General features: G+C 42.4%; 3 protein-coding genes across 3 annotated transcripts; 1 reads left to right on the forward strand and 2 right to left on the reverse strand.

The window, feature by feature from the left end:
• The first annotated feature begins 749 nt into the window (after nt 1-749).
• On the forward strand, nt 750-9,598 carry man2c1 (mannosidase, alpha, class 2C, member 1). The gene is made up of 26 exons (XM_037106548.1): nt 750-979; nt 1,391-1,516; nt 1,724-1,847; nt 1,952-2,022; nt 2,103-2,280; nt 2,369-2,558; nt 2,833-2,939; nt 3,037-3,147; nt 3,269-3,361; nt 4,441-4,557; nt 4,641-4,736; nt 4,845-4,990; nt 5,337-5,460; nt 5,874-5,995; nt 6,081-6,166; nt 6,258-6,404; nt 6,610-6,689; nt 7,316-7,410; nt 7,495-7,599; nt 7,705-7,861; nt 7,942-8,085; nt 8,498-8,607; nt 8,713-8,792; nt 8,878-9,020; nt 9,106-9,209; nt 9,301-9,598. The coding sequence occupies exons 1-26, from the start codon at nt 876-878 to the stop codon at nt 9,410-9,412; spliced, it is 3,072 nt and encodes a 1,023-aa protein (XP_036962443.1). The 5' UTR covers nt 750-875; the 3' UTR covers nt 9,413-9,598.
• Nucleotides 9,599-9,604: 6 nt separating this feature from the next.
• Nucleotides 9,605-14,002, reverse strand: neil1 (nei-like DNA glycosylase 1). Its single transcript, XM_037106551.1, has 10 exons — nt 13,669-14,002; nt 12,137-12,615; nt 11,919-12,038; nt 10,796-10,904; nt 10,620-10,713; nt 10,404-10,525; nt 10,289-10,316; nt 10,117-10,187; nt 9,822-10,038; nt 9,605-9,739 (listed from the first exon to the last, which is right to left on the reverse strand). The coding sequence occupies exons 2-10, from the start codon at nt 12,589-12,591 to the stop codon at nt 9,693-9,695; spliced, it is 1,263 nt and encodes a 420-aa protein (XP_036962446.1). The 5' UTR covers nt 12,592-12,615; nt 13,669-14,002; the 3' UTR covers nt 9,605-9,692.
• An 83-nt stretch (nt 14,003-14,085) lies between these two features.
• Nucleotides 14,086-18,652, reverse strand: commd4 (COMM domain containing 4). The gene is made up of 8 exons (XM_037106552.1): nt 18,553-18,652; nt 18,193-18,264; nt 18,036-18,101; nt 17,902-17,941; nt 16,591-16,710; nt 14,893-14,973; nt 14,571-14,747; nt 14,086-14,481 (listed from the first exon to the last, which is right to left on the reverse strand). The coding sequence occupies exons 1-8, from the start codon at nt 18,553-18,555 to the stop codon at nt 14,441-14,443; spliced, it is 600 nt and encodes a 199-aa protein (XP_036962447.1). The 5' UTR covers nt 18,556-18,652; the 3' UTR covers nt 14,086-14,440.
• Nucleotides 18,653-21,779: the final 3,127 nt, after the last annotated feature.

Below are 21,779 nucleotides of genomic sequence, written 5' to 3' on the forward strand. Positions count from 1 at the left end.
TCTTTTTTTTCCCTTCATGATAACCAGTTCTCTATGAACGCATGAAAAGTGTGTCGGACACACAGTCTGTGTTACAATAAGGGCTCCACTTTGTTTTTGACCTAGTGGATTTGATTTGGTGTGATGAAGTGGTGAAATATGGGTAATGGAGTTTTTTTCATTCATTTTTATTTACGTCAATGAAAGATGGACATTATGAGTAAACCCTTTCCTCCATGTGGCATTTGATAGAAACACTGCAGCAACAAAGACAGACAACCAAGTGCTGAAAAGTACACACAGGTCACCTGTAGTTTCAGCCCATGTTGTTTTTTGAGTATTGATTATTTTGTTCAATATCAGTTAGTTTCTTGGCCTATAAAGTGTAAGAAACTAGGGGAAAATGTTAGTGCTGGCTGAATCTTGAGATGACGTCCTCAAATGTCTTGTTTTGTCTACAACACAGAGACATTCAGTCTGTTGTCATAGAGGCGTATATAAACTGTAGCTGTACTCAAAGAATATCTATAAAAGAAAATGTATATTTTCTTCAACAATTACTTCAGCTGATTAATCGATTAGAAGACTAGTTGCTGTTTAATTTAACAGTGGACAACTAATTGATTAATTGATTATTCGGTGCTGCTCTACTGCTTTTGTCAGCTCACCCTCCTCCTCCTGACCCCTGCATGAAGAAGCAGTCCTTGCGTCGTAGCTGTTGTTGAGCAGCGCCGCCATCTAGTGGCGGCTCGCTGTAACTACAACAGCACGTTTTACTTCCGGGTCCCCTGCGAGGTTTTGAGTTCATCTTCGCTGCTATGTAGTAATCTGTTCATGGCTCTGACGTGTGCTTCGCTGTGAAAAAAAATTGCCGCAGGTGTTTTTATGCACTCTTCATGATGTACCGGCAGCCGGTGCTGAAGAACAGGAGGACTCTCCTCGAGAGAGCAGAGAAGTTCATCTCTGATGTTTATTTCACAGACTGCAACCTGAGAGGACGGTGAGGCTCCATTCATACAGCTGCACTCTCTCTGCTCTACTACACTGACTGTGAAGTACTGCATGTTCCTGTTGGACAGTGTTAATGATAAAAACAACATTCAATCACTATCTTATTTGCAGGGAGTAAAACTGTCTTTATGACACTGGCTTCCTCATACTTGTGCATACTTTAGAGGTGTACTGTAGGTCCACTCTGTGCCACAGTAGGTAATCTTATACAGTATACTGCTTTAAAAAAAACACTTTACTCATCTGTCCACTTAATGTGTATGTAACTGCACAATGCACATTGTGTATGTTCAGAGCATCACAGACAATGTTAATGTTTTTATGTGTTCTTCCTCATCTAAATCTGGTATATTGATCCATGTAAAGAAGTATGCATTGACTCTTTGATTGTTCTCTGCAGGCTCTATGGAGACTCTTGCCCGCTGGAGTCACTCGCCTCCTTCTTGTCCTCGAAGCGCATCCCGTTCTCGGAGGCCGCCAAGCAGAACTTTGCACCTCATAAAGTGGGCGACACCTTTGGACCGACGTGAGTAATACAGTTAGATTTGATTGCCTTTGCATACTCCATTGCCTAAGATCCAGGTCTATAAACCAAGCTTAATGTTCAAGTTATACTGCGCAGTGAAGTGCTTTTTGTTGTCCCATCCAGCACATATAAAAGTGATGCACCAAAAACTAGGATGAAGTGCACAAGAAATATGAAATATTAAACGTGGTGCATCTGTCGTTGAAGGTGGTGGACCTGCTGGTTCAAAGTGGGCCTGAAAATCCCCGAGTCCTGGAGAGGGAAAGAGGTTCATCTGCAGTGGGAAAGTGATGGAGAGGCGATGGTTTGGAGAGATGGACAGCCAGTTCAGGTAATGTAGCAGCAGTTTTCTTTAGAGCCGGACTACACTGAAGTGCCAAAGTGTTACGCCTAACTGGATTTCATTGGGTCGTCATGTTACATTTGGATCTGCAGGGCCTGACTAAAGAGGGTGAGAAGACGAGTTACATCCTGTCTGACTGTCTGAAAGATGAGGAGCCGCACAAGTCAGTGAACTAAAACATGACTTCATCGCTGCTTCTGTAACCAACTTTTCTTACTTACTTTTTTCCCCCATGCTCTTTAGTGTCACCCTTTATGTTGAGGTAGCCTGTAATGGGCTTTTTGGAGCCGGTCAAGGATCCATGATTGCAGCCCCAGATCCAAACAGGAAGTTTTCAGTACAGAAGGCGCGGCTGGTGGTATTTAACCGGGAAGTACAGGAGCTGCTGACTGATTTCGAGATGCTGGTTGACCTCGTGAAGGTACAATCGCATAAAACGTTGTTTTACTTCAATTAAAGTCTAATAAAAATAAAAGTCGAGTTCGGCTGATTATTTCCTTCCCTCACAGGAACTGGGAGAGGGAGAGCAACGAGGCTACCAGGCACTCTTCACCGTGAACGAGATGGTGAACCTGTGTGACCCCTCTGATCCCAGCAGCTTCCCCAAAGCGCGCCGTCTGGCTCGCAGCTTCTTCAGCCAGCGCAACGGAGAGAGCCAGCACACAGTGCACGCCATGGGTCACTGCCACATAGACTCAGGTCTGTTCTTGTGTCCAACCAAAGTGTGCCTGTCTGAGAATCAAAAAGCTGGCGGGTCAGACTTGTAGTAGGTGTTCACTCCTTTGTTAATAAGATAAAATAAATAGAATGGTTTCATAGTGAAGAGCATTTTAATTTCTCAAAGTAGGGACATTCTTACGTCAGCGTCTCAGCTATCATGTCATCTTTAAAAAGGATAATCTAACGCCCTATTTCTGGAGCAGATACTTATTTTTTCTCACATGACTTATGTTTGATCACTCTGAACCTGCAGCCTGGCTGTGGCCCTATGAAGAGACCATTCGCAAATGTGGCCGGAGCTGGGTGACGGTGATCCGCTTAATGGAGAAGAACCCAGAGTTTGTTTTTACTTGCTCTCAGGTGATTCTCCACTAATCCAGTGTTGTATCAGCTTATATAGCTTCTACAACCCTGAGCACTCCTCTTAAGTTTTGACCTTTTGTTGCTTTTCGTCCAGGCCCAGCAGTTTCAGTGGGTCCAGAGCTGGTACCCGGGGCTCTTCTCCCAGATTCAGGATTACGTCAAGAAAGGCCGGTTCATTCCAGTCGGGGGAACGTGGGTGGAAATGGTAACCTTGATCTAGTGAATCAGTCGCTTTTCATTGTATTATTGTGGCTGCTCCCTTTCAACCGGTTTCATGAACACGATATCCTGACATGAGAGGTTTTAATCGCATGTTCACCTGTCAGGATGGCAACCTGCCTTCAGGGGAGTCCATGGTCCGACAGTTCCTGGAAGGTCAGCGCTTCTTCAACCACGAGTTTGGGATCGTTTGCAAAGAGGTAAAGATGAAATGTCTACCAGGCCTGTCACTACAACTACTGTATGTTAGATGATATATCGCAATAAACAATATTATTGTCATCTTAAGCATGCTGCTGATATAAAGACAGTATAATAGCACAACAATCCAAGTAAGTACTTTCAAAAAGCAATGAACTTTTAATTTGTAATATTTATGTATTTTTTGTTAAATACCCTAAGTATATAACAGAGTCAAAAAAAATATATAAAATGTTACTTACTGCGACCAGGTCTTGGAACGGAAGGAGAAAACCCTGCTTGTTATTTTGGCATCATGTTAGTGACATTCTTATATAAAATATCAAGCATGTCAAAACACAACCGGCAGTATTTAGGTCATCAAAGACGCCCGAGGTCATGCACAGACGCCAGTAACTAAGATATGTACAGAACGTACAGAAGTGGTGAGTCAAAAAGTACAAATACCTTGTTACTACACTCTTTCTTCAGGTATCTGTACTTTACTTGATTACTTTGATTACTTGATATTTTTCTTTTACCCCCTACATTTTAACACAAATATCTGTACTTTCGACTTCTCACATTTTCAACATCAGGCACGTAAGTAACAGACACAGATGAGGCAAGACGAGATGTAAAGACAGAACAAAATGGAAACCAATGCAGAGGGAGAATCGGACAGGGAGACGAGGCGTATCGGCAGCGACATGAGTTCCCTTAGCTTTGCACTGAAATGTCCAGTGAAAATGTCCTTCATAGGGTTGTTTTCCTTTTATACTACAGTAAATATTAGAGGCTGTAGTTTCTCACTTTTACTTGAGTAAAGAAGTTGAATCAGTACTTCTACTTTTACTAGAGTCTGTTTTACATCAGTATCTGTACTTCTACTTGAGTACAGAATGTGTACTTTTACCACCTTTGACAGTACGATAAGACACGTATGACAAGTTATGTATTATCAGATGTATATGAAAAGTCGGTATTGTAATTATTGTGGCAGACTTAAGGGCGACACCATATGAGTTGACCTCTGTATGTTAAGCCACTTTACCGTCACAGAGGCATAATCTAAGAATCACTTCTCCGTTTTCTTTAGTTCTGGCTTCCAGACACGTTCGGCTACTCAGCCCAACTTCCTCAAATCATGCAGGGCAGCGGGGTTTCTAATTTCTTGACACAGAAGCTCAGCTGGAACCTGGTCAACACCTTTCCTGTGAGTAAAATCACCTGGCACGCAGCTGAATGAACATTTTCCCTGGAATGAAGTTTTCAGTTTTGATTTTCTCTCTCTCAAAGCACAACACGTTTTTCTGGGAAGGTCTGGACGGCTCCAAGGTTTTAACTCACTTCCCACCTGGAAATTCCTATGAGATGAAGGCCAAGGTTGAAGATGTGAGTTTGCTTTTGTAGCGCCCACAACACGGTGGATGTTGAGTCTATGGAGGGGAAATATACAGTGTTCTCAAAACATATATTTATGTACATTTCCTCTGCCCACAGCTGGTGAAGACTGTGAAGAATAACAAAGATAAAGGCAGGGCCAACCACAGCGCAGTGCTGTTTGGTTTTGGTGACGGCGGCGGTGGGCCCACACAGCTGATGCTAGACAGACTGGAGCGGGTTCAGGACACAGACGGACTTCCTAAGTAAGTTCCTGTTGGACACTATAACTCATCACTCAGTGACTATGACCAGCAAACACTGAACCAGAAAGCTCTTCCCACAAATATATATAAAAAAAATGAGTCATGAGGTTTTCTTTTCCCTGCTCTGACGCTGTGGGCTTTATGTAGTGAAGTTTGCAGTGGGGTGTGTCAGCACGTAGGCAACAGATTTATGAAAGCAAAAGGATATGAGTGATGTCTGCTGATGTCATTATAGAGCCGGTTCACAGTACTAGTAAATTCATTAGCTCTTGAGTCAGAATGAATAACAGAGGTGTAACCAACAATTTCATTTGGTCACTTCTGTCTCCCATTCCTCGTTTCCCAGGGTGCAGGCGTCCAATCCGGACGAGCTTTTCTCTCAGCTCCGGGCTGCCTCAGCTCTGCTTTGTACTTGGACCGGAGAGCTCTTCCTGGAGCTGCACAACGGCACCTACACCACACAGGCACAGGTAGAATACAAACTACATTATGAGAGGAACTGAAACTCCCAGATCCCAAATTGTTTTAAAAAAAGTTGATATTTATAATGTTCATTAAGGCAAAGTCAAGTCAAAGTCAAAGTCGACCACAAGTTCAGGGTGTAGATACTGTCTTTTGAAATCAGTCTGGGATCTTGGGGCCTCCAGAGACTTGACTTACATCGGACAAGCTGTGTGGAGCCATGTTATGTCCCACTCCGTCCCACTCAATGCCACAAAATAACCACAAGACAGAAAGAAGTGCCCAACTTGTGCAGAAAATGGATAAACCTGAACCTATGAAACGGAATGGAGGATAAATGCTATGAAAGTAATAAAATAGTCAAATAAAAAGGCTGTTCCTGTCTCATAAGGTGCAGTAATTTGAGCGTTGTTGTTTCCAGATCAAACAAGGGAATCGCCGGTGTGAGACGCTGCTTCATGACATCGAGATAGCCGGCAGCCTGGCTCTGTGTCGGGACAGGACCTTTCAGTATCCTGCGGAACAGCTGCAGAAGCTCTGGAGGTCCAGACTCACAAATTACAGTTTGACGATGAGCATGAATAAATACGGCTGTTACAGTATGAAAATGTAATGTTTCCCTTTCCAGGCTGCTTCTTTTAAACCAGTTCCATGACGTGATTCCCGGCAGCTGTACAGAGATGGTTGTGGAGGACGCACTCAGGTATTACGAAGGTATGGTTATCAGTAGCGGTCCATGATATTCAGAGCAATATTTAAGGGTTGTTTTCCAAAATAAAAAAAGTCAAATCGCACTGTGTTTTAGATATCCGCAGCGATGGTGCTACACTGCTGAAAGAGGCCTGTGGAGCTCTGGGGTCAAAGGGCAATGCTGCTGGTGTATTCAACTCTCTGCCATGGGAGCGCCAAGAAGTCATCCAGATTCAAGATGGCACCGGTGAACCTGCTGTGGGTATGTCATGATATTAATATATGTATATAGTAATATGGGATGAGTGAGTGTCTGTATCTGTTCAGCCAACTACATGACCTGTTTCCCTATAGATAGCTGTTTCAGCCAAGGACTCCCTCAAACCGTAGTAATCACAGTATCTATGTTGTCACCTTCCAAACTACAAACGCACATCCAACGCCGTGTGGTATCATTTGCTCTGCAGCTCTGGTGAGGGTTCCCAGCATCGGCTTGTCTCCTGTTGAAGACACGCAGCCTGTGGCCCCAGTCTCAGTCACTAAACAAGTATGTGCTAGATCATTACATCCCTTTTCCATTTATGGTTTCCCTTGTTCATGATGACACATCCCCTCAGCTGTGGCTTCACTGGGAGGCTGCGGTGGTCTCGAAGGGGGATGCAGCAAAGGGAATTCATTGTTGTTGTTAGTTAGTCCTGACCTGGACAGAGCTGATTCATTCCCGGTTGTGGGCTCTGGAAAGGGAGTTCTGCTCAAGGCAGAGTTCAGTCTTCCTCTTGCCTGTTTTTTCTCAGTTTATCAGTTGATAATTATAATCTAAGTTTATCATTTTCTTTGCACCAATATATATTTTTAAAAAAATGTCCTGTTCCATTTAATAGTAATAATAATAATAATAGATTGGATTTGTATGGCGCTTTTCTAGGTACTCAAAGCGCCTGACAGGGTTCTGGGTTCCATTCATTCACACACAGTCATACCCGTTCATACACGCATTCATACCCTGATGACAGAGGCTGCCATGCAAGGTGCCAGCTGCTCATCAGCAGCAATTTCGGGTTCAGTATCTTGCTCAAGGACACTTATACACAGGGGGAGCCGGGATTCGAGCTGGTGACCTTCCGATCACTAGACAATCCGCTCTACCCACTGAGACTTTGTGTATCATTTCAGGCTGATGGCTCTGTCCTCATGGAGAATGGGATTTTAAAGATCATCATAAACAAAGATGGCACTTTGGCATCACTTCATTTGATCAATGCAAACAGGTACTGTCAGATCACACGAGACCAACTGTGCATTCTCTGTTACTGTGACACGTTGATGAATCAGCATCTGTCTTTTTGTTTCAGAGAGGCAATCTCCGACGGCTGTCATGGGAACCAGTTTGTCATGTTTGATGATGTCCCTCTGTACTGGGATGCTTGGGATGTGATGGACTACCATCTACAGACAAGGTCTCAGTCCTTATCTGTCTTTTTGACACTGTGGTACACATCACACCATTTGCAGGAGTTTTAGATGTGACTAGCAAAAGCCTAACTGCAAAGCTGACCCCACAGGAAGCCGGTGCTGGAGGTGGTGCAGCCCACTCATGTGGTGTCCTCAGGTGGGCTACGCTGCAGTGTCAGCTTCACCCTAAGGATCAGTGATAAGAGCACGATCAAACAGGAGATTGTCATGGACGCCATGTGTCCTTACATCAAGTTCAACACGGAGGTACAAACCTGACCCTAACTCATCAGTTGACAACTTCTTCATGACCCAAAAATTAAACAATGTGCATCCTCTGATTTCAGGTACAGTGGGCAGAGTCTCACAAGTTCCTCAAGGTGGAATTCCCTGTGCGAGTACGCAGCCCCAACGCTACATATGAGATCCAGTTTGGTCATCTGCAGAGACCCACACACAGGAACACCTCATGGGACTGGGCCAGATTTGAGGTACAACACTGTGGAATCGACTGTGAAATAATAATATTGATATTCTTAAAGGTCCAGTATGTAGGATTTAGGAAGATCTATTGGCAGAAATTGAATATAATATTCTTAATCACGTCTTTGGTTAGTGTATAAGCATCTGAATGTGTTTGGCTCTAGAGGGCTTTACAATTCACCACGGGCCAGGGTGAAGCGAGGGGTGTACAGTCGGTTGCATCTGCCACCTCACTAGAGGCCACTAAATCTTCCACACTAGAGCTTGTAATGTACACTAATCGCCACGGGTATCTGGACACCACCACCCAGCATCATGTTATATTGTAAACTGTAGGACAATTGATGTCAGTTCTGCTGTTAAACAATAGTAATGCTGTTTAAATGATTTTGTTGTTTGTCATCATCGTGTCCTCCTTAGGTTTGGGGTCACAAATGGGCCGATTTGTCGGAGCACAACTTTGGAGTTGCACTGCTGAATGACAGCAAATACGGCTATTCAGTCCACGAGAACACCATGACACTGTCCCTGTGAGGTTCCCCATAGTCCATATGTCACAGTAAAACAAACACCACAGTTCAGAAATACTACATTTAAACAATCCTTACATCTAACAGCTGATGTCTTTGTCTTAGTCTGAGAGCACCGAAGGCCCCAGACGCCAACGCTGACATGGGGACTCATCTTTTCACCTATGCGATCATGCCACATGCAGGTAGGATTTAATCGTTTTTCTTCTCATTAAACCTTCAAACTCTGACCGCTGAACTTGAAATATCTTATTTTCTGTCCCACTACAGGATCATTCCAAGATGCTTCAGTCATCCAGAGCGCATACAACCTCAACTTCCCTTTGAGGTCAATCCAGTGCTCTCCCAACACCGTCCCCTGGAGTGCCTTTTCTGTCAGCAGTGCAGCAATCATCCTTGAGACCATTAAACAGGTATGCCAATAAACTCCGAGCTTGACCTCGCTTGACTTAATCCTCTTAGGCTGTTAATGGCTATTTACTCTATTTACCATATCAGGCCGAGGACAGGAAGCGGGCACTTGTACTCCGACTCTATGAGTCGCATGGGAGCAGCGTGACCACAACTCTCTGCACCACCCTTCCCGTTAGGGAAGCCTGGCAGTGAGTATTTCTATTTATACAGTTTACTGCCATCTGGCATATTTCATGTTGCATTGTCTTGTAAGAACAAAACTTATTGGTCTCCTTTCAGTTGCAACCTCTTGGAGAGACAGGACACCACCCAGCCAGCACACATTACGTCAGAGGGAATCACGCTGACCTTCAACCCCTTTCAAATCATGTCACTTCTCCTCATCTTGTGATACGAAAGGCATTTTACCAGGAAAACTTTGGTGCTGAGGGTAGAATCTAGTTAGACGGTATAAAATGTGGCACAATCTGGTGCTGTTCTCTTGACAGGTTACTAGGAGACTTTAAATGAAAGGCATCTTTACTAATCTACTTCTAGTGATGATAATTTTGCATTGAATAAATAAACAGTTGCAGAATTTTTTGTAGAAAATGTGTTTTATTTTAAAAAACGTCTAAAAGTATAAAAGCAGCCTTATACAGTGGTTTCCCCCCCCCCCCCTTTTTTTTTTTTTATTTGCCGTTCGGTCTGGTCCCCCTCCTGCTTCGCCTCAGTCCACCTGCAAAGGATGACAATGAGATAAAAATTCCACCCCCAAGCAGAAAAACATGTTTTTTTTCCGACACTGCACGTGAGCTTACCTGCAGCTGTTGGCTCTGCATTGCCGCTCCTCTTCCTACGAGTAGTTGATCTATTTTCATGCTCAGCTGTGTTTACTTTCAGGGGTTTGCCAGTCTTTCCTCTCTTAGATTTGGCTTCCTTTGGACATGCATCCTTTTCTCTCTTTGGTGTTTTGGTCACAGCTTCCTGTTTGGCGGCCTTCTTCTTTGTTGAGGTTGCCGAGCGACTCTTGACCACCTAATGAAGTCAGATTGGTGTTAGTGTTGTGGTTGTAGAGTTCATCGTTCGACAAGCAGAGAAATGGTCTGTTCATACCCTTTTCTTGTCAGTGTAATCGTGATCGTCTTCTTTCTTTGTCCTCTTTTTTGCCTTGGGCGACTTTGAATCTATTGTTAGAGAGAGATCTGTTCAGTTACGTCAGATGCATCAAATGTTCTTGACAATTCAGCCAACGTTCTCAGTTTCATGTATTCAAATTATTACATACCTTTAGGTGCCATGGGGCCTGGATCTCCCTGAAATCAGAGCAGAAGGTATAAGTCCATGTAATTTATAAAATCCTGTGCAAAGAGATTAAAATACAGGAATTTCCTTGACCTCACCTTGAACCACATAGTTCTGCCATTGTGGTCCCTGATTGACTTCATGCCGTCCACGTAGTAACACTGCAGCCACGCCTGAAAATCGGAGTAGTCTGCCTTTTCTGGATCGTAGCCCTTTCCACCTAATGTGTCAGAAACATCAACAGTGAGGCTTTCTACTCAAAAATGAAAGAATCAGTGAGTTGAGCTTCATAACAGGCGACACGGTTCACACACCAAGGCTCACCACCTCCAGGGGCACTGTGTGACACAGTCTGAGCAGGTCACCCGTCTCTTCTTTCACCCTCTTCTGTTCGGCTCTGTCTGAGGTCTAAATGAAGAAAGGCGCTGTTAGAATGGGGGTTGAGTATGTTACGGAATGTAAAATACCCCTTGTCCGTGGGCTCTTTCACCTTTGTGTCAGCAATCTCATTTTTTGCAGGCTTCTCATTTTCACAGAAATCTTCTGACTCAAGGCCTTCCAGGACCGTCCTGGCAGCCACAAAGGGTGGGATGTTCAATCTGAAAAACAAAACACACAACTTGATTCTCTCGTAAAACACAACTCTTTTGTTATGAGTTTCTGAATCATGACGCCTCCCCATGGGCAGTCAGAAACCAAGACGGGAATGAAAGAACGTCATTCATTTTATATCTAGGAGGAAACAGGCATTGAGACACACGAGAACTGTATTTTTGTCGTAACATTCAAAGAATAACACGCCATCTGTTTTTTCTGCCCGGAGGAAATGAATCTCTAGAGGTATCTGAGACTTTTATGCAGTTTTTCTTGTCTGACCTTGGTTCTCACACAAATCTTGTTTTTGTTCCTCATGGTTCATCAGTTACAGGCTTTCTGGCCTTCATACCTGTCTTCTTTGACTCCCTGTTCTTGATTCACTGGTCATATCTTGGCACTACAGATGTAAACGAGCCATATAATAACACATATAGAGATGGCTCTGAGGATTTGCTGTTTTCTCTGTCTTGTTTGATTGTATGCTGAGCATTTTGGGAGGATCAAAGCTAGGGCTGGGACAAAATATCTATTTGTTATCGCTACACTGCCTCCAAATATTTATGCCTGTGCATGTGTGGGGGCTCTGAACAGATTCCTCTGCCGATGTGACTTACCAAGTTAGTATTTTATGACTTTTTATGGTGGTGCTCATCAAATAAACGAGGGAAAGTGAACTGATAGTTATCAACTTCCAGTGAATTTACAGATAATTCTGGCTCTTTGACTTTTTAGGCGTATTTTTTCTTCTTCAGTTGCTCAGACATTCTGGTGTGTTGGTAATGACTGTCTTGAAATGTCCCAAGTATTGCAGAATAGTGGGTAATGTTTTGTGTTGTGAGTTTATGCTTGTGGGTGATTCCCACCCCAGTTTTACAGTCTGAATTACAATAACTGTGAGCTACAGCCCTTCATTTTAAGTGGAAGATCATGCCAGTGCCATGGCATCCACTTATAATGTCAGTATCAGTGAACAGTATTAATGTATTATGTAGATAGTTGTTGTGTACGTTGATCACCTGAAAAGGATTTCAGCCCTCAGGTAGTTCCCGATACCATTGAAGTACTTCTGATTGAGCAGAACTTCACAGATGGGCCTGTCAAAGGCTCGGTCAGAGAGGTTGGACACGACGTTCTCTCTGTAAGACGATTTAATGGGGAGTCAGCGAGACAATGATACAGTTGAACAGATGACACAAGTGACACAAGTGACACTCTTGCTTGCTTCATTACAAACCTGAAGCGTTTGTACTCAAACATGATGCAGGGCCCTCTGCTCGGCTGCCACGTCCCACTGTGCTGCCAGCTGCCGAACCTGCGTGCGTCCACATAGCTCAGCACTCTGCAGGGCTTCTCTGTGGAATAAAAACGCAGGTGGGCGTGTTTGGGCAACTCATCCTCTGTGGTGAAGCGGAAATAACCCGACATCCCAAAGCGAAATATTATGTCCATGGGCTGGTCCGCCTGTCCCTTCTTTGCTTTCCGCTTTGGGTCGTCACTCTTCATGGGCGTGAGTGTGAGCTTCACTTCCTTCCCTCTGGAAGTGGCTGTGATGCGATAGGCCTCACAGGTGAAGGGCACATCGGGACTCTTGCTGACTTCAGATTTTCTGACTGGTCCAGTGAACACCACTCCATTGCACATTTTGTTCACATAAAGGCTGGCCAGGTGGAGCTCTGGTCCCTCGGGCATTTTGTTGGAACAGAGGAAGCTGTGCTGCAACAATAGAAAACACGGTGTCGAAGCAAACATTACATAATACAACAAAACACAACATCCAGGGCTGTAGATGGCTACAGGTACAACAGTTAAGAATTGGCCTCCTCCTCCTCCTCGGTTTCAAACTGCAGTCAGCTGGTCAGCTCATTTAGCAGTTCAGCTAGCAGTTTTTTAAGCTGACTCAAGTCTGCCCAGACTGAAGGTGCCAGGGGAGTGTTGGTGTTTATGCCACAAGCACAGGAGCTTTGGACCACCAGAGGGAGGACTTATTTATATAACTTAATAATAATGTATTATTTAATTCTTTAATGTTTTAAACTAAAATGATAACATAATGCACTTTTAAGAAGACACTGGTGACGGGACTGAGAGCAATCTGATGAGAGTCTGCACTCTTAAAATGTAATGTTTGCTTATAGCAGATATAAAGGACTGCACTGGTATTTGTACACTCCAGATGTTTGGTTTCCAAACTACTTTTGGTACAGCAAACTATATGAAGGCAATTTTACTCCCTTCTTTGGGATGTGGAGCTGGCCTTGATGTTGGGAGACCAGATGTGCTGTAAGTGTCACTGACCAGTGAAGTGAGTAATTTAAGAAAAACACCAAAGACCTAGATTTATGTTCATGTTTATCAAAGAGAGGTGAGATCTGTAACCTCAGACATGTCCACGTTCCTGGTTTGGGTCCTAAAAACATCAAGCACCACTGCGAAACTTCAGACACAGAACAAGGCGTGCACATCCTCCCACGCCAACACACTCCCACCCAGAACATTACATCACAGCCATTCCTAGACTACACAAGATGTTTTACATGCACTCTTAAACTCTTAAACACATCCTGCCGCAGACTGCACAGTATGACAACATCTGCACACATCATGCATGTCTCGAGTGTTTTTGTCCCTTCCATCCGTCTGAATATAACTCTGTTTTTCTGCAACGCAAAATTCCAAACAAAGAAAACAACATTGGCTACACTCTGGACACCGAAAAGGTCAAAACTGGCGTTTTCACAAAGTTGCAAAGGCGAAAAAGAAGCTTACCAAATCCAGGAAGTAGATCTCGCCGGTGGTGAACTCGTCGCGTCAACAGACGTGAATTAAAAACACATAACTTTCGAAGTTTGTCGGGTTCCTCTGCTCTCTGCAGGACTGCAGCATTGAGCAGGTAATAGATGAACCACAAGGCTTCCACAACATGCATGTTACCAAACATGTTGTGTAACGTTCATTTACACGGAACTATCGCGAGATCTCCAGGCTCGCCGCCAGTTAGAATTAAAGTCTCTCATCTAAGCGGATGTTTTTGTCACATCTTCTATTTATTCATCGATAGCATCTAAAAAACAACGGAAACTTTCTGGCTAAAGCATTACGGACAACAAAACATGGACAAACAGTCCACCCCAATGCATGCTGGGGTATGTGGGCGTGGCGGAAACAGCAAAGGACACAATCGTCTCAGTGTCTCACAATTTATTGTTTTCTTTTATGAGCATTATGCAGGTAAAACACTAAATTATCAACATAAATCTTCATTTGTGAATTAATATACAATATTGTACAAAAATGGTCCATTCAGTGTTGTTGTTTCAGTGACAAATCACCCAGTTTGGCATTATTTCCACCAATTGTAGCTGATGTGGTAGAAAAATACAAAGTATCAGTCGATCCAAATTAAGAACAAGCCATTCAGCATGACCTTACAAAAAGTTCAACTGTACAAGATGCAAGTTTGGCACTTTTGGCAGCCTATCAGTGACGTTTGTGTCCAGCTCTTGATCACAAACCGAGGTCTGACTTCATAGTCCACTTTTCACTGCAGTGCATTCATCATAGTCTGGGCCTGTTTGAGCTCTGCAGAAACACACAGAAGTAATGAATTGTCACGAAATCGTTCTGGCTGATCAAATTATATGAAATGAAAATGTGAGAAAACAACTAACCTGCAAGCAAGACTCTAAACTTGTCAGCAGACACCGAGACAACAGTCGTCTCTGTGGAGCCTGGCAATGCTCCTTGCGCCTGCAGTTTCAGCTGAATCATCGGTTCATTCACCTCCCTCAGTTCACTGGAGCTCAGAGTGTAGTCGACCCGCCAGGACACAGCGTCCAGTCGCCCAACTGAAATTGATTGCGGAGCAGAAATTGATGGCACCCGTCTGTCAGTCAGTCAGTGCTCAGTCAGCAGCCTCGCAGAAGACAGCTCTCATCATCAATTACACGTGTCTTCCTCTTGGAAACGGGCAAAATAGACAGAAATACTTACGTCTCAGGCTCGTCTCTCTCAGTCTGTCCTGCAGTGCGGAGTGCTTGTCTTCATATGATTTGCAGAGGCCCGTTGTGTGTTCTACAAGAGTGATGTGTGTAATTAAGAGTTAGCCTAGATTTATTTAAAGTGCACAATCGCATGAAAGTGTTTTAACACACTGCTGGCAGAAGTGAGACATTAATGCAGCAAATACCGATCAATATGAGTAAAAAGTGCTTCCCACAAAGTAACTGAATCATTAACATCTATCAAATAAAGTGGATATCCACACAACACTGAAAAACACGATGACGTCTTAAGCTGGCATCGAGCCGACTGCAACTGTTTTATACTAATGCACGAGTCACATTGCACCACACCACCCACCCCACCAATCAGCACTCTTCTGGCTCTACATAATACGCATATTGTGTCCCTTCAATGTGCCAGCTGAGGGATGTGTTTATTTACTCAACTCAACTCAACTCAATTTTATTTATAAAGCCCTTTAAAAACAGCTGCAGCTGACACAAAGTGCTGTACATAAAATAGGACATATAAAACAAAGAACAATATAAAAACAATAATAAACGATAAAACAATGTTAAAATAATATTAAAACAAAAACAGAAACAGAGTCTCATGCTGGATTAAAAGCCAAGGAATAAAAATGGGTCTTAAGACGTTTTTTAAAAACGGACAGTGAAGGGGCTTGTCTAATACATAACGGGAGGTCATTCCACAATTTAGGACCAGCAACAGAGAAGGCTCTATCCCCTCTGAGCTTCCGTTTGGCCCTTGGTAACTCCAGGAGCAGCTGATCAGCTGACCTGAGGCACCGGGCAGGAGTGTATGGGCGGAGCAGCTCAGAGAGGTAAGGCGGGGCGAGACCATTTAAGGATTTAAAAACAAATAAAAGAATCTTAAAATGGACTCTAAAGTGCACAGGCAGCCAGTGGAGAGAGGCTAAAATGGGAGTAATGTGCTCCCTCTTACGCGTTCCAGTCAGGAGGCGAGCAGCAGCATTTTGAACTAACTGGAGACGCGCCAGGGAGGACTGGCTGACTCCAAGATAAAGTGCGTTACAGTAATCCAGCCGCGATGTAATGAAGGCGTGGATTACTGTTTCAAAGTGCTTTTGTGCAAGGAAGGGCTTCACCTTTGCCAGCTGCCTAAGGTGAAAGAAGCTGGACTTAACTATTGCACCGATTTGCCGGTCAAGTTTAAAATCACTGTCCATCTTAAAACCCAGGTTTGTAACTGTTTGCTTCCTGTAAGGCAGCAAGGGGCCCAAGTCAACAGGAAGTGGTTCACAAGAGCCACTGGGACTGAACACCATCACTTCTGTTTTATTTTCATTAAATTTTAAAAAGTTCAAAGACATCCAGGCTTTAATGTCTTCAAGACATAACAGACAGACTATTAGACAATAGACAATGACTATGAACAATGCAGTAAGCTCCATTGATAATGGGCTGTATTTTTGGCACTCGTACTCTTCTGGGAATGAGGCTATTGTTTGTGTCATGATCCTTTGAATTTAACTGACACACTGTAGTTACTTAGAATCAGATAATGTTTTTTTCCACCTTTGTTGTGCTTCAATAACAACAATGGGCTGTCCTTGCTCTTGGCACAAGTATTGAAAGCAGCCTGTACACGTGACAGTGGTTTACACAACCTAATCATCACTTTTAAACCAAACTTTGGACTAACCTTTGGGCAGACCGAGCTGCTGCAGCTCACTGGACAAAGACTCGCTGTCAACATCATGTTTTGCTGCGCTGGAGAAAATGAAGCTGAGCACCGCCACGCTAGCTTTGATGTCTCCAGTCTCTGCAAGATGGGAGTAATGTCATGAATGCATTTTATATGACAAAGAATCAATGTATGAACATGTTTGTGGCAATTATGTGGAATTGAGTCATTACAATTTGAGTTGACTCGAGTCACTGTTTTGATGACTTGAGTCTTGACTTGATGGAAAATAAATAACTTGAGACCCAATGTGGACTAGGAAGGTAAAGACCTGTGACTTGTCTGTATTCAATTTATGTTTTCTAGGCTGGCTGTCAGTGTTTCACTGAGTGACTAAGGACATGACACGACCTGCTTGAAACTTGGATAAAATAACTTGTGTCATATGTCTGGTTAAAGGTTAAGTGTCATAATATTTGATCACTGTAACAGTAGTGGAAGATAATCAAGTCAAAAAATTTACTTAACGATTTTGAAGTACTTACTGTACTTTGGAATGGGTTTCTATGCTCCCTTACATTATTCCATCTCAGAATTTCACAGGCAAACTGCAGTATTTTTTCCAGGGCATTTATGTATGTATATATCTATATCATATGTCTTACCCCCACCATCGCTGCTGCACCTTCATTCACTTAATCAATTAGTAAACTCTTTGGACAAACAACAATACACCCTTGTTGCCTTTACATCCTGTAATTATATTATTTGTGTCACATGAACATACATGTATAAATAAATATATACACATGCACTTTATCCAAGCTGTCCTATATCATCATTCAGTTTACTCTGTTTTTTTCTTTATTTCTTATTGTATATTATTATCATCATCATTATCATTATTTTTATTCATAGGAGGAGGAGTATTAGTGTTTCTTAGATACTATTATTATTTCTGTAGTGTAGCAAAAGAATTTGACACAAGTGCAGTTCAGCACAACCGAAGTGACAATTAACACCTTGAATCTTCAATGTGACAGCTACAGTCACTAGTTACTCTGCAGGTTGGGGATATTACACCCGAAAAATGCGGCTTTAGACAACATGATGCATCGCTGAAGCTATAACTACTCAAACAGTATTCAAAGTCATTTCCCCTGACTATCACAAAAATGTAAAGAAATAAAAGCATTTGTAATAACAATCATTGTCACGTTCAAAGTAGCCATCTTTCTTAATAACTAGTGCTTTTACTTTCAAAATCTTTGTCTTTATTTGTCATAGAGTATGTTTATACTTTGGTGTTGAGGTGTGAGGTACACTTACCAAACTTTGCATCCGCAGTGAGCTTTGCAACCTTGTCATACTAAAGAAAAAACAAACAAACAAGAAGACAGCATCAGTGTAACAGCTGTGGATAACATGAGAAGCATGTGATGTGTGTCATATGTTAAACTTACATCGATGCCTTCTCCAAGCAGGTCCTTCAGCACTTGAGCACAGAGGAGCTTCATTTTGACACTCGACTGTTACATAAGTGAGGCAGAAGACACACACGATCACATTAGTATGAAAACTATAAACATGTTGAAGTGTTGGACATGTATCAGTACTCACAATCTTCGCTAACGTGCTAATTTCGGCAAGTACCCAGTCCGGGCAGTCCAAATCTCCACAGAAACGGAACCGCTACAAGAAACAAGGCATCACATACGTGTTGTTTACTGCGCTCTAACAAAAGTCAGTCCGTTGACAGTGTCACGTTAAGGCTAACATTTAATGTTTGCTATCCATCACCACAAGCTACTAGCTAGCTTAGCCTGCTAGCTACCTAAAAGCCGAGCTAAACACCGCTGTTATTGAGGTTAACAGTTACATAAGGTATTTATAAATCAAGCGACTGAGTTGTTTTACAGATAAACTAGCTTCTTAATGAGCAAAATGGTGTTAAACAATGCGTTTATTAAAAGTGTTTACCATGGCTGACTGTCAGCTGAGCAGTAGAAAAGCCAACCAGGAAGCGGCTTCCTTGCTGCTTCCTGATTGGACAGTTGAAGCGCGGGGCGGGGCTCAGGCTGGTCGATGGTCCTGATGTTGCACTGCATCATCGATAACTGCTGTTTACACTTTACACGTATTTATGTATGGTTTAATATACCCTACTCAAAACTGATCAGGGACACGTGCCTGTGCATGGATATTCAATAAAAGTCAAATGGAATGCGCCGCATTATTTTTAGAGAACAAAAATATTCACAGAACACAAAAATAAGAATTCAATTCATGTCACAGAATAAACAATCAAGTGAAACACTAAAATATCCCGAGTTCCCTGATGATTTTGAGTAGTGTAAAGTTTGATATACTGTACATAATATTAATCCTAATGTTCTATTTGGTTCTAGTTAATATAGTTTGTATTGTTTTAGCACCTTAGTACTTACTGAATTTTGAATACATGCTATGGTTTGAGAATATATTACATTACATATTTACAACAACAACAACAACAACAACAATAATAATAGGTGATTGATACAGTCTGTAAAAAAAACAACTTACCAAGTGCTTTACTAAAATAAAAAAATCTCAAATCTCTTTTTTAATAAAAAAGACACAATAAAAGCCAATAAGATCTAAAACCTAACATATAAAACAAGATAAAATATATTCAAATAGTTGCAACAAAAACAATCAGTTCAGCAAAAGCCATGAGATAGGAGTGAGTCTTAAGATGATATTTAAAGCTACTACACAATAAGTTTTAATGTTTTTAGCACAATGTATTTATTATGGACTATTTACAATATGGGCTGCATATCTTTTTACATAGTATTTTTCTATATGATGCTGCTATGATATGAATTGCTGCCTAACAAAGACTTGTTGTAGACTTCGCATAAGAAGGGCTCTTCCAGAGGATCTCAAAAAGCAAGCAGTTTTTGGATCTTTCACCTGCTGATACTTTAATGACGTGCGTTGCAGTAGTCAGACCTGCAGGAAATAAGATGGAGGAGGAGGAAGTCATCTTGATCTTCATAATGCATCTCTTTTGGCCAAAATAGGACAGCGTGTTAGTCACAAGGCAAGTCTAATTCAAAAATAATTCCCCTGGGCTTTTTAAAAACATTTTATGAGTCACACAGACTCAAAGACAGATTTACCATTTACCATTGTCACCAGTGATACATTACTTCTGTCTGGGGCCACAAATAATCCAGCAATCAAACATGGTTAAACACTAACGATTTTCATATGCTGTGTGCAGTAGAAATGTATCAGACACTGTGTTTAATTTATGCATTGAAATGAACCTGAGAGGCCCTTTGAGAGTCCCCCAGACACAGGATGCTTTGTGTGTAAAGACCTTGGATGTTCAGAGGTTGAGATAAGATGCAGACCTTGTAGAAATTCCAGACTCCCCTGATTATAGTGAATGCGAAATTGCATTGAGCTAGAGTTCCGGGCACTGTTTCGTGTCCTCCCAGGTGGTGTGATCATATGTGATTCTACCTAGATAACTAGTAAAGCTAATTAACTAGATGCATGTTTTTCCACATCTGTGATTGGTGACAGTACAACACTTTCACTCCCAGATCTCACGGGAGTCCATTTTGGATTTCTGTTTTGGAGTTTTATTACAACTTGTTCACTGTTTGACTTAACACAGCGTTAGACTTCTCGAGCCTTAATGACTTTTTTGGCAAAGACAACGAACAAATTTCTTACGTGTAGCTACATAATCAAAAACTAGAGACATTTTCTTTTCTCTAGCAAAAGGTTACCACTTCACTGCTCTTCTACATAATTTGATTAGTTCAGATGAAAAACTTATTTTCTACAGGAAAAAAAGTGTATTTTTTGGTTATTTTTGCTACTTTATTACAATTAAACAGTGGAACCCCAAGTAAAGAGGAAGTAAAGCTGATGTCAGCATAATACCAGGTTCTTTGTAATGTGCAATGGGAACTGATACGTACTGGAACTAAACCAATTTGTCCTTGAACCACTTTGCTTAAAAGCTGGAAACAAAAGATCATGTAAGCACTTCCAAACTGTGTGCCAATGTTTGTATATATCTATTCAGAAAAAAAATGTGGAAGAGGAAAATGGAAAAGGAAATATATCAGTCAGACTGGAAACGGTTCAGTGAGTTTCAGTGAGTCAGCTGGTCCAGTAAATAGATTCTGGCTTCAAAGTCACAGAGCCGTTTGGGCATTAAAATGTTTTGAAAAGTACTTTAGGACTACTGTCTGCTTACATCAGAGCTAATGCTCCTTCTGTGGGCTTTCTGTCGGATCGAACAGGAAGAGCCTGATGGCAACTGACTGCAACTGTACCACGTCTCATCTTTATGTCAAGGGAGCAGTCAGATATGAGTCCACTGGTATTAACGAGTCCCATCAAAATGTATTAGCCTTTCGATGTGTGGTTGTAGATTTGCATTTGAATGGAGTGTGTCTGTGTGTGTGTGTGTGTGTGTGTGTGTGTGTGTGGGGGGGGGGGCGCTTTTAATTGTGCAAGCAAACATATAGACACTCCATCAGAGTCAAAGTGGACAAAGACATGAGGGGTAACATGAGCGGATCAGGTGTGCAGCCCTCATTAGATAAATGTCACAAAGGGTTTCAAATCTATTGGACAGTGAAGCCAAGGGTGTCTCCAAGTACCACACCCCGCCTGACACCAGATGGTCAGAAACAAAGAAAAAGCAGCACAGATCTGTCTTAAACTATGTTAAAATCACAAAGATACAAAGGCACAAGCACCTCTTAAAAATTGTATCCTTTCTTCCACGTTTCTTGCTGTAGTGTTTCCTTCCACACAGCCTGCAATCTTCACTTCTCCCCCAAATTGCAATTGCAGGATATTCGAAATAAAACACACTCCTGTCCACTGTATCTGTGTACATAGACATAGGCTACTATGTGATTGCTTTTCTTTTGATACCCATCGCCTACTTCAACTGTTTAAAATCGGCCCACGTTTAAGTCCGTTCCTTCTGTTTAGTGGACTGCAAATTTGATGAAATTTGACGATCTTGCGGGGGGGGGGGGCGACCACCGCAGAGACCATCAACTCAACTCAATAAACACGGGGGTAGGAATATGAACACTGACAGAATGATGAATGGGAGTGAGCGGTGCGTCAGTTACAGCGCTGGAGCGTCTGCGTCAGCGCCACAGGTAGATAACACAAGCAGC

This window comes from Acanthopagrus latus, chromosome 8 (genome assembly GCF_904848185.1).
Source record: "Acanthopagrus latus isolate v.2019 chromosome 8, fAcaLat1.1, whole genome shotgun sequence".
NCBI classification, from domain to species: Eukaryota; Metazoa; Chordata; class Actinopteri; order Spariformes; family Sparidae; genus Acanthopagrus; species Acanthopagrus latus.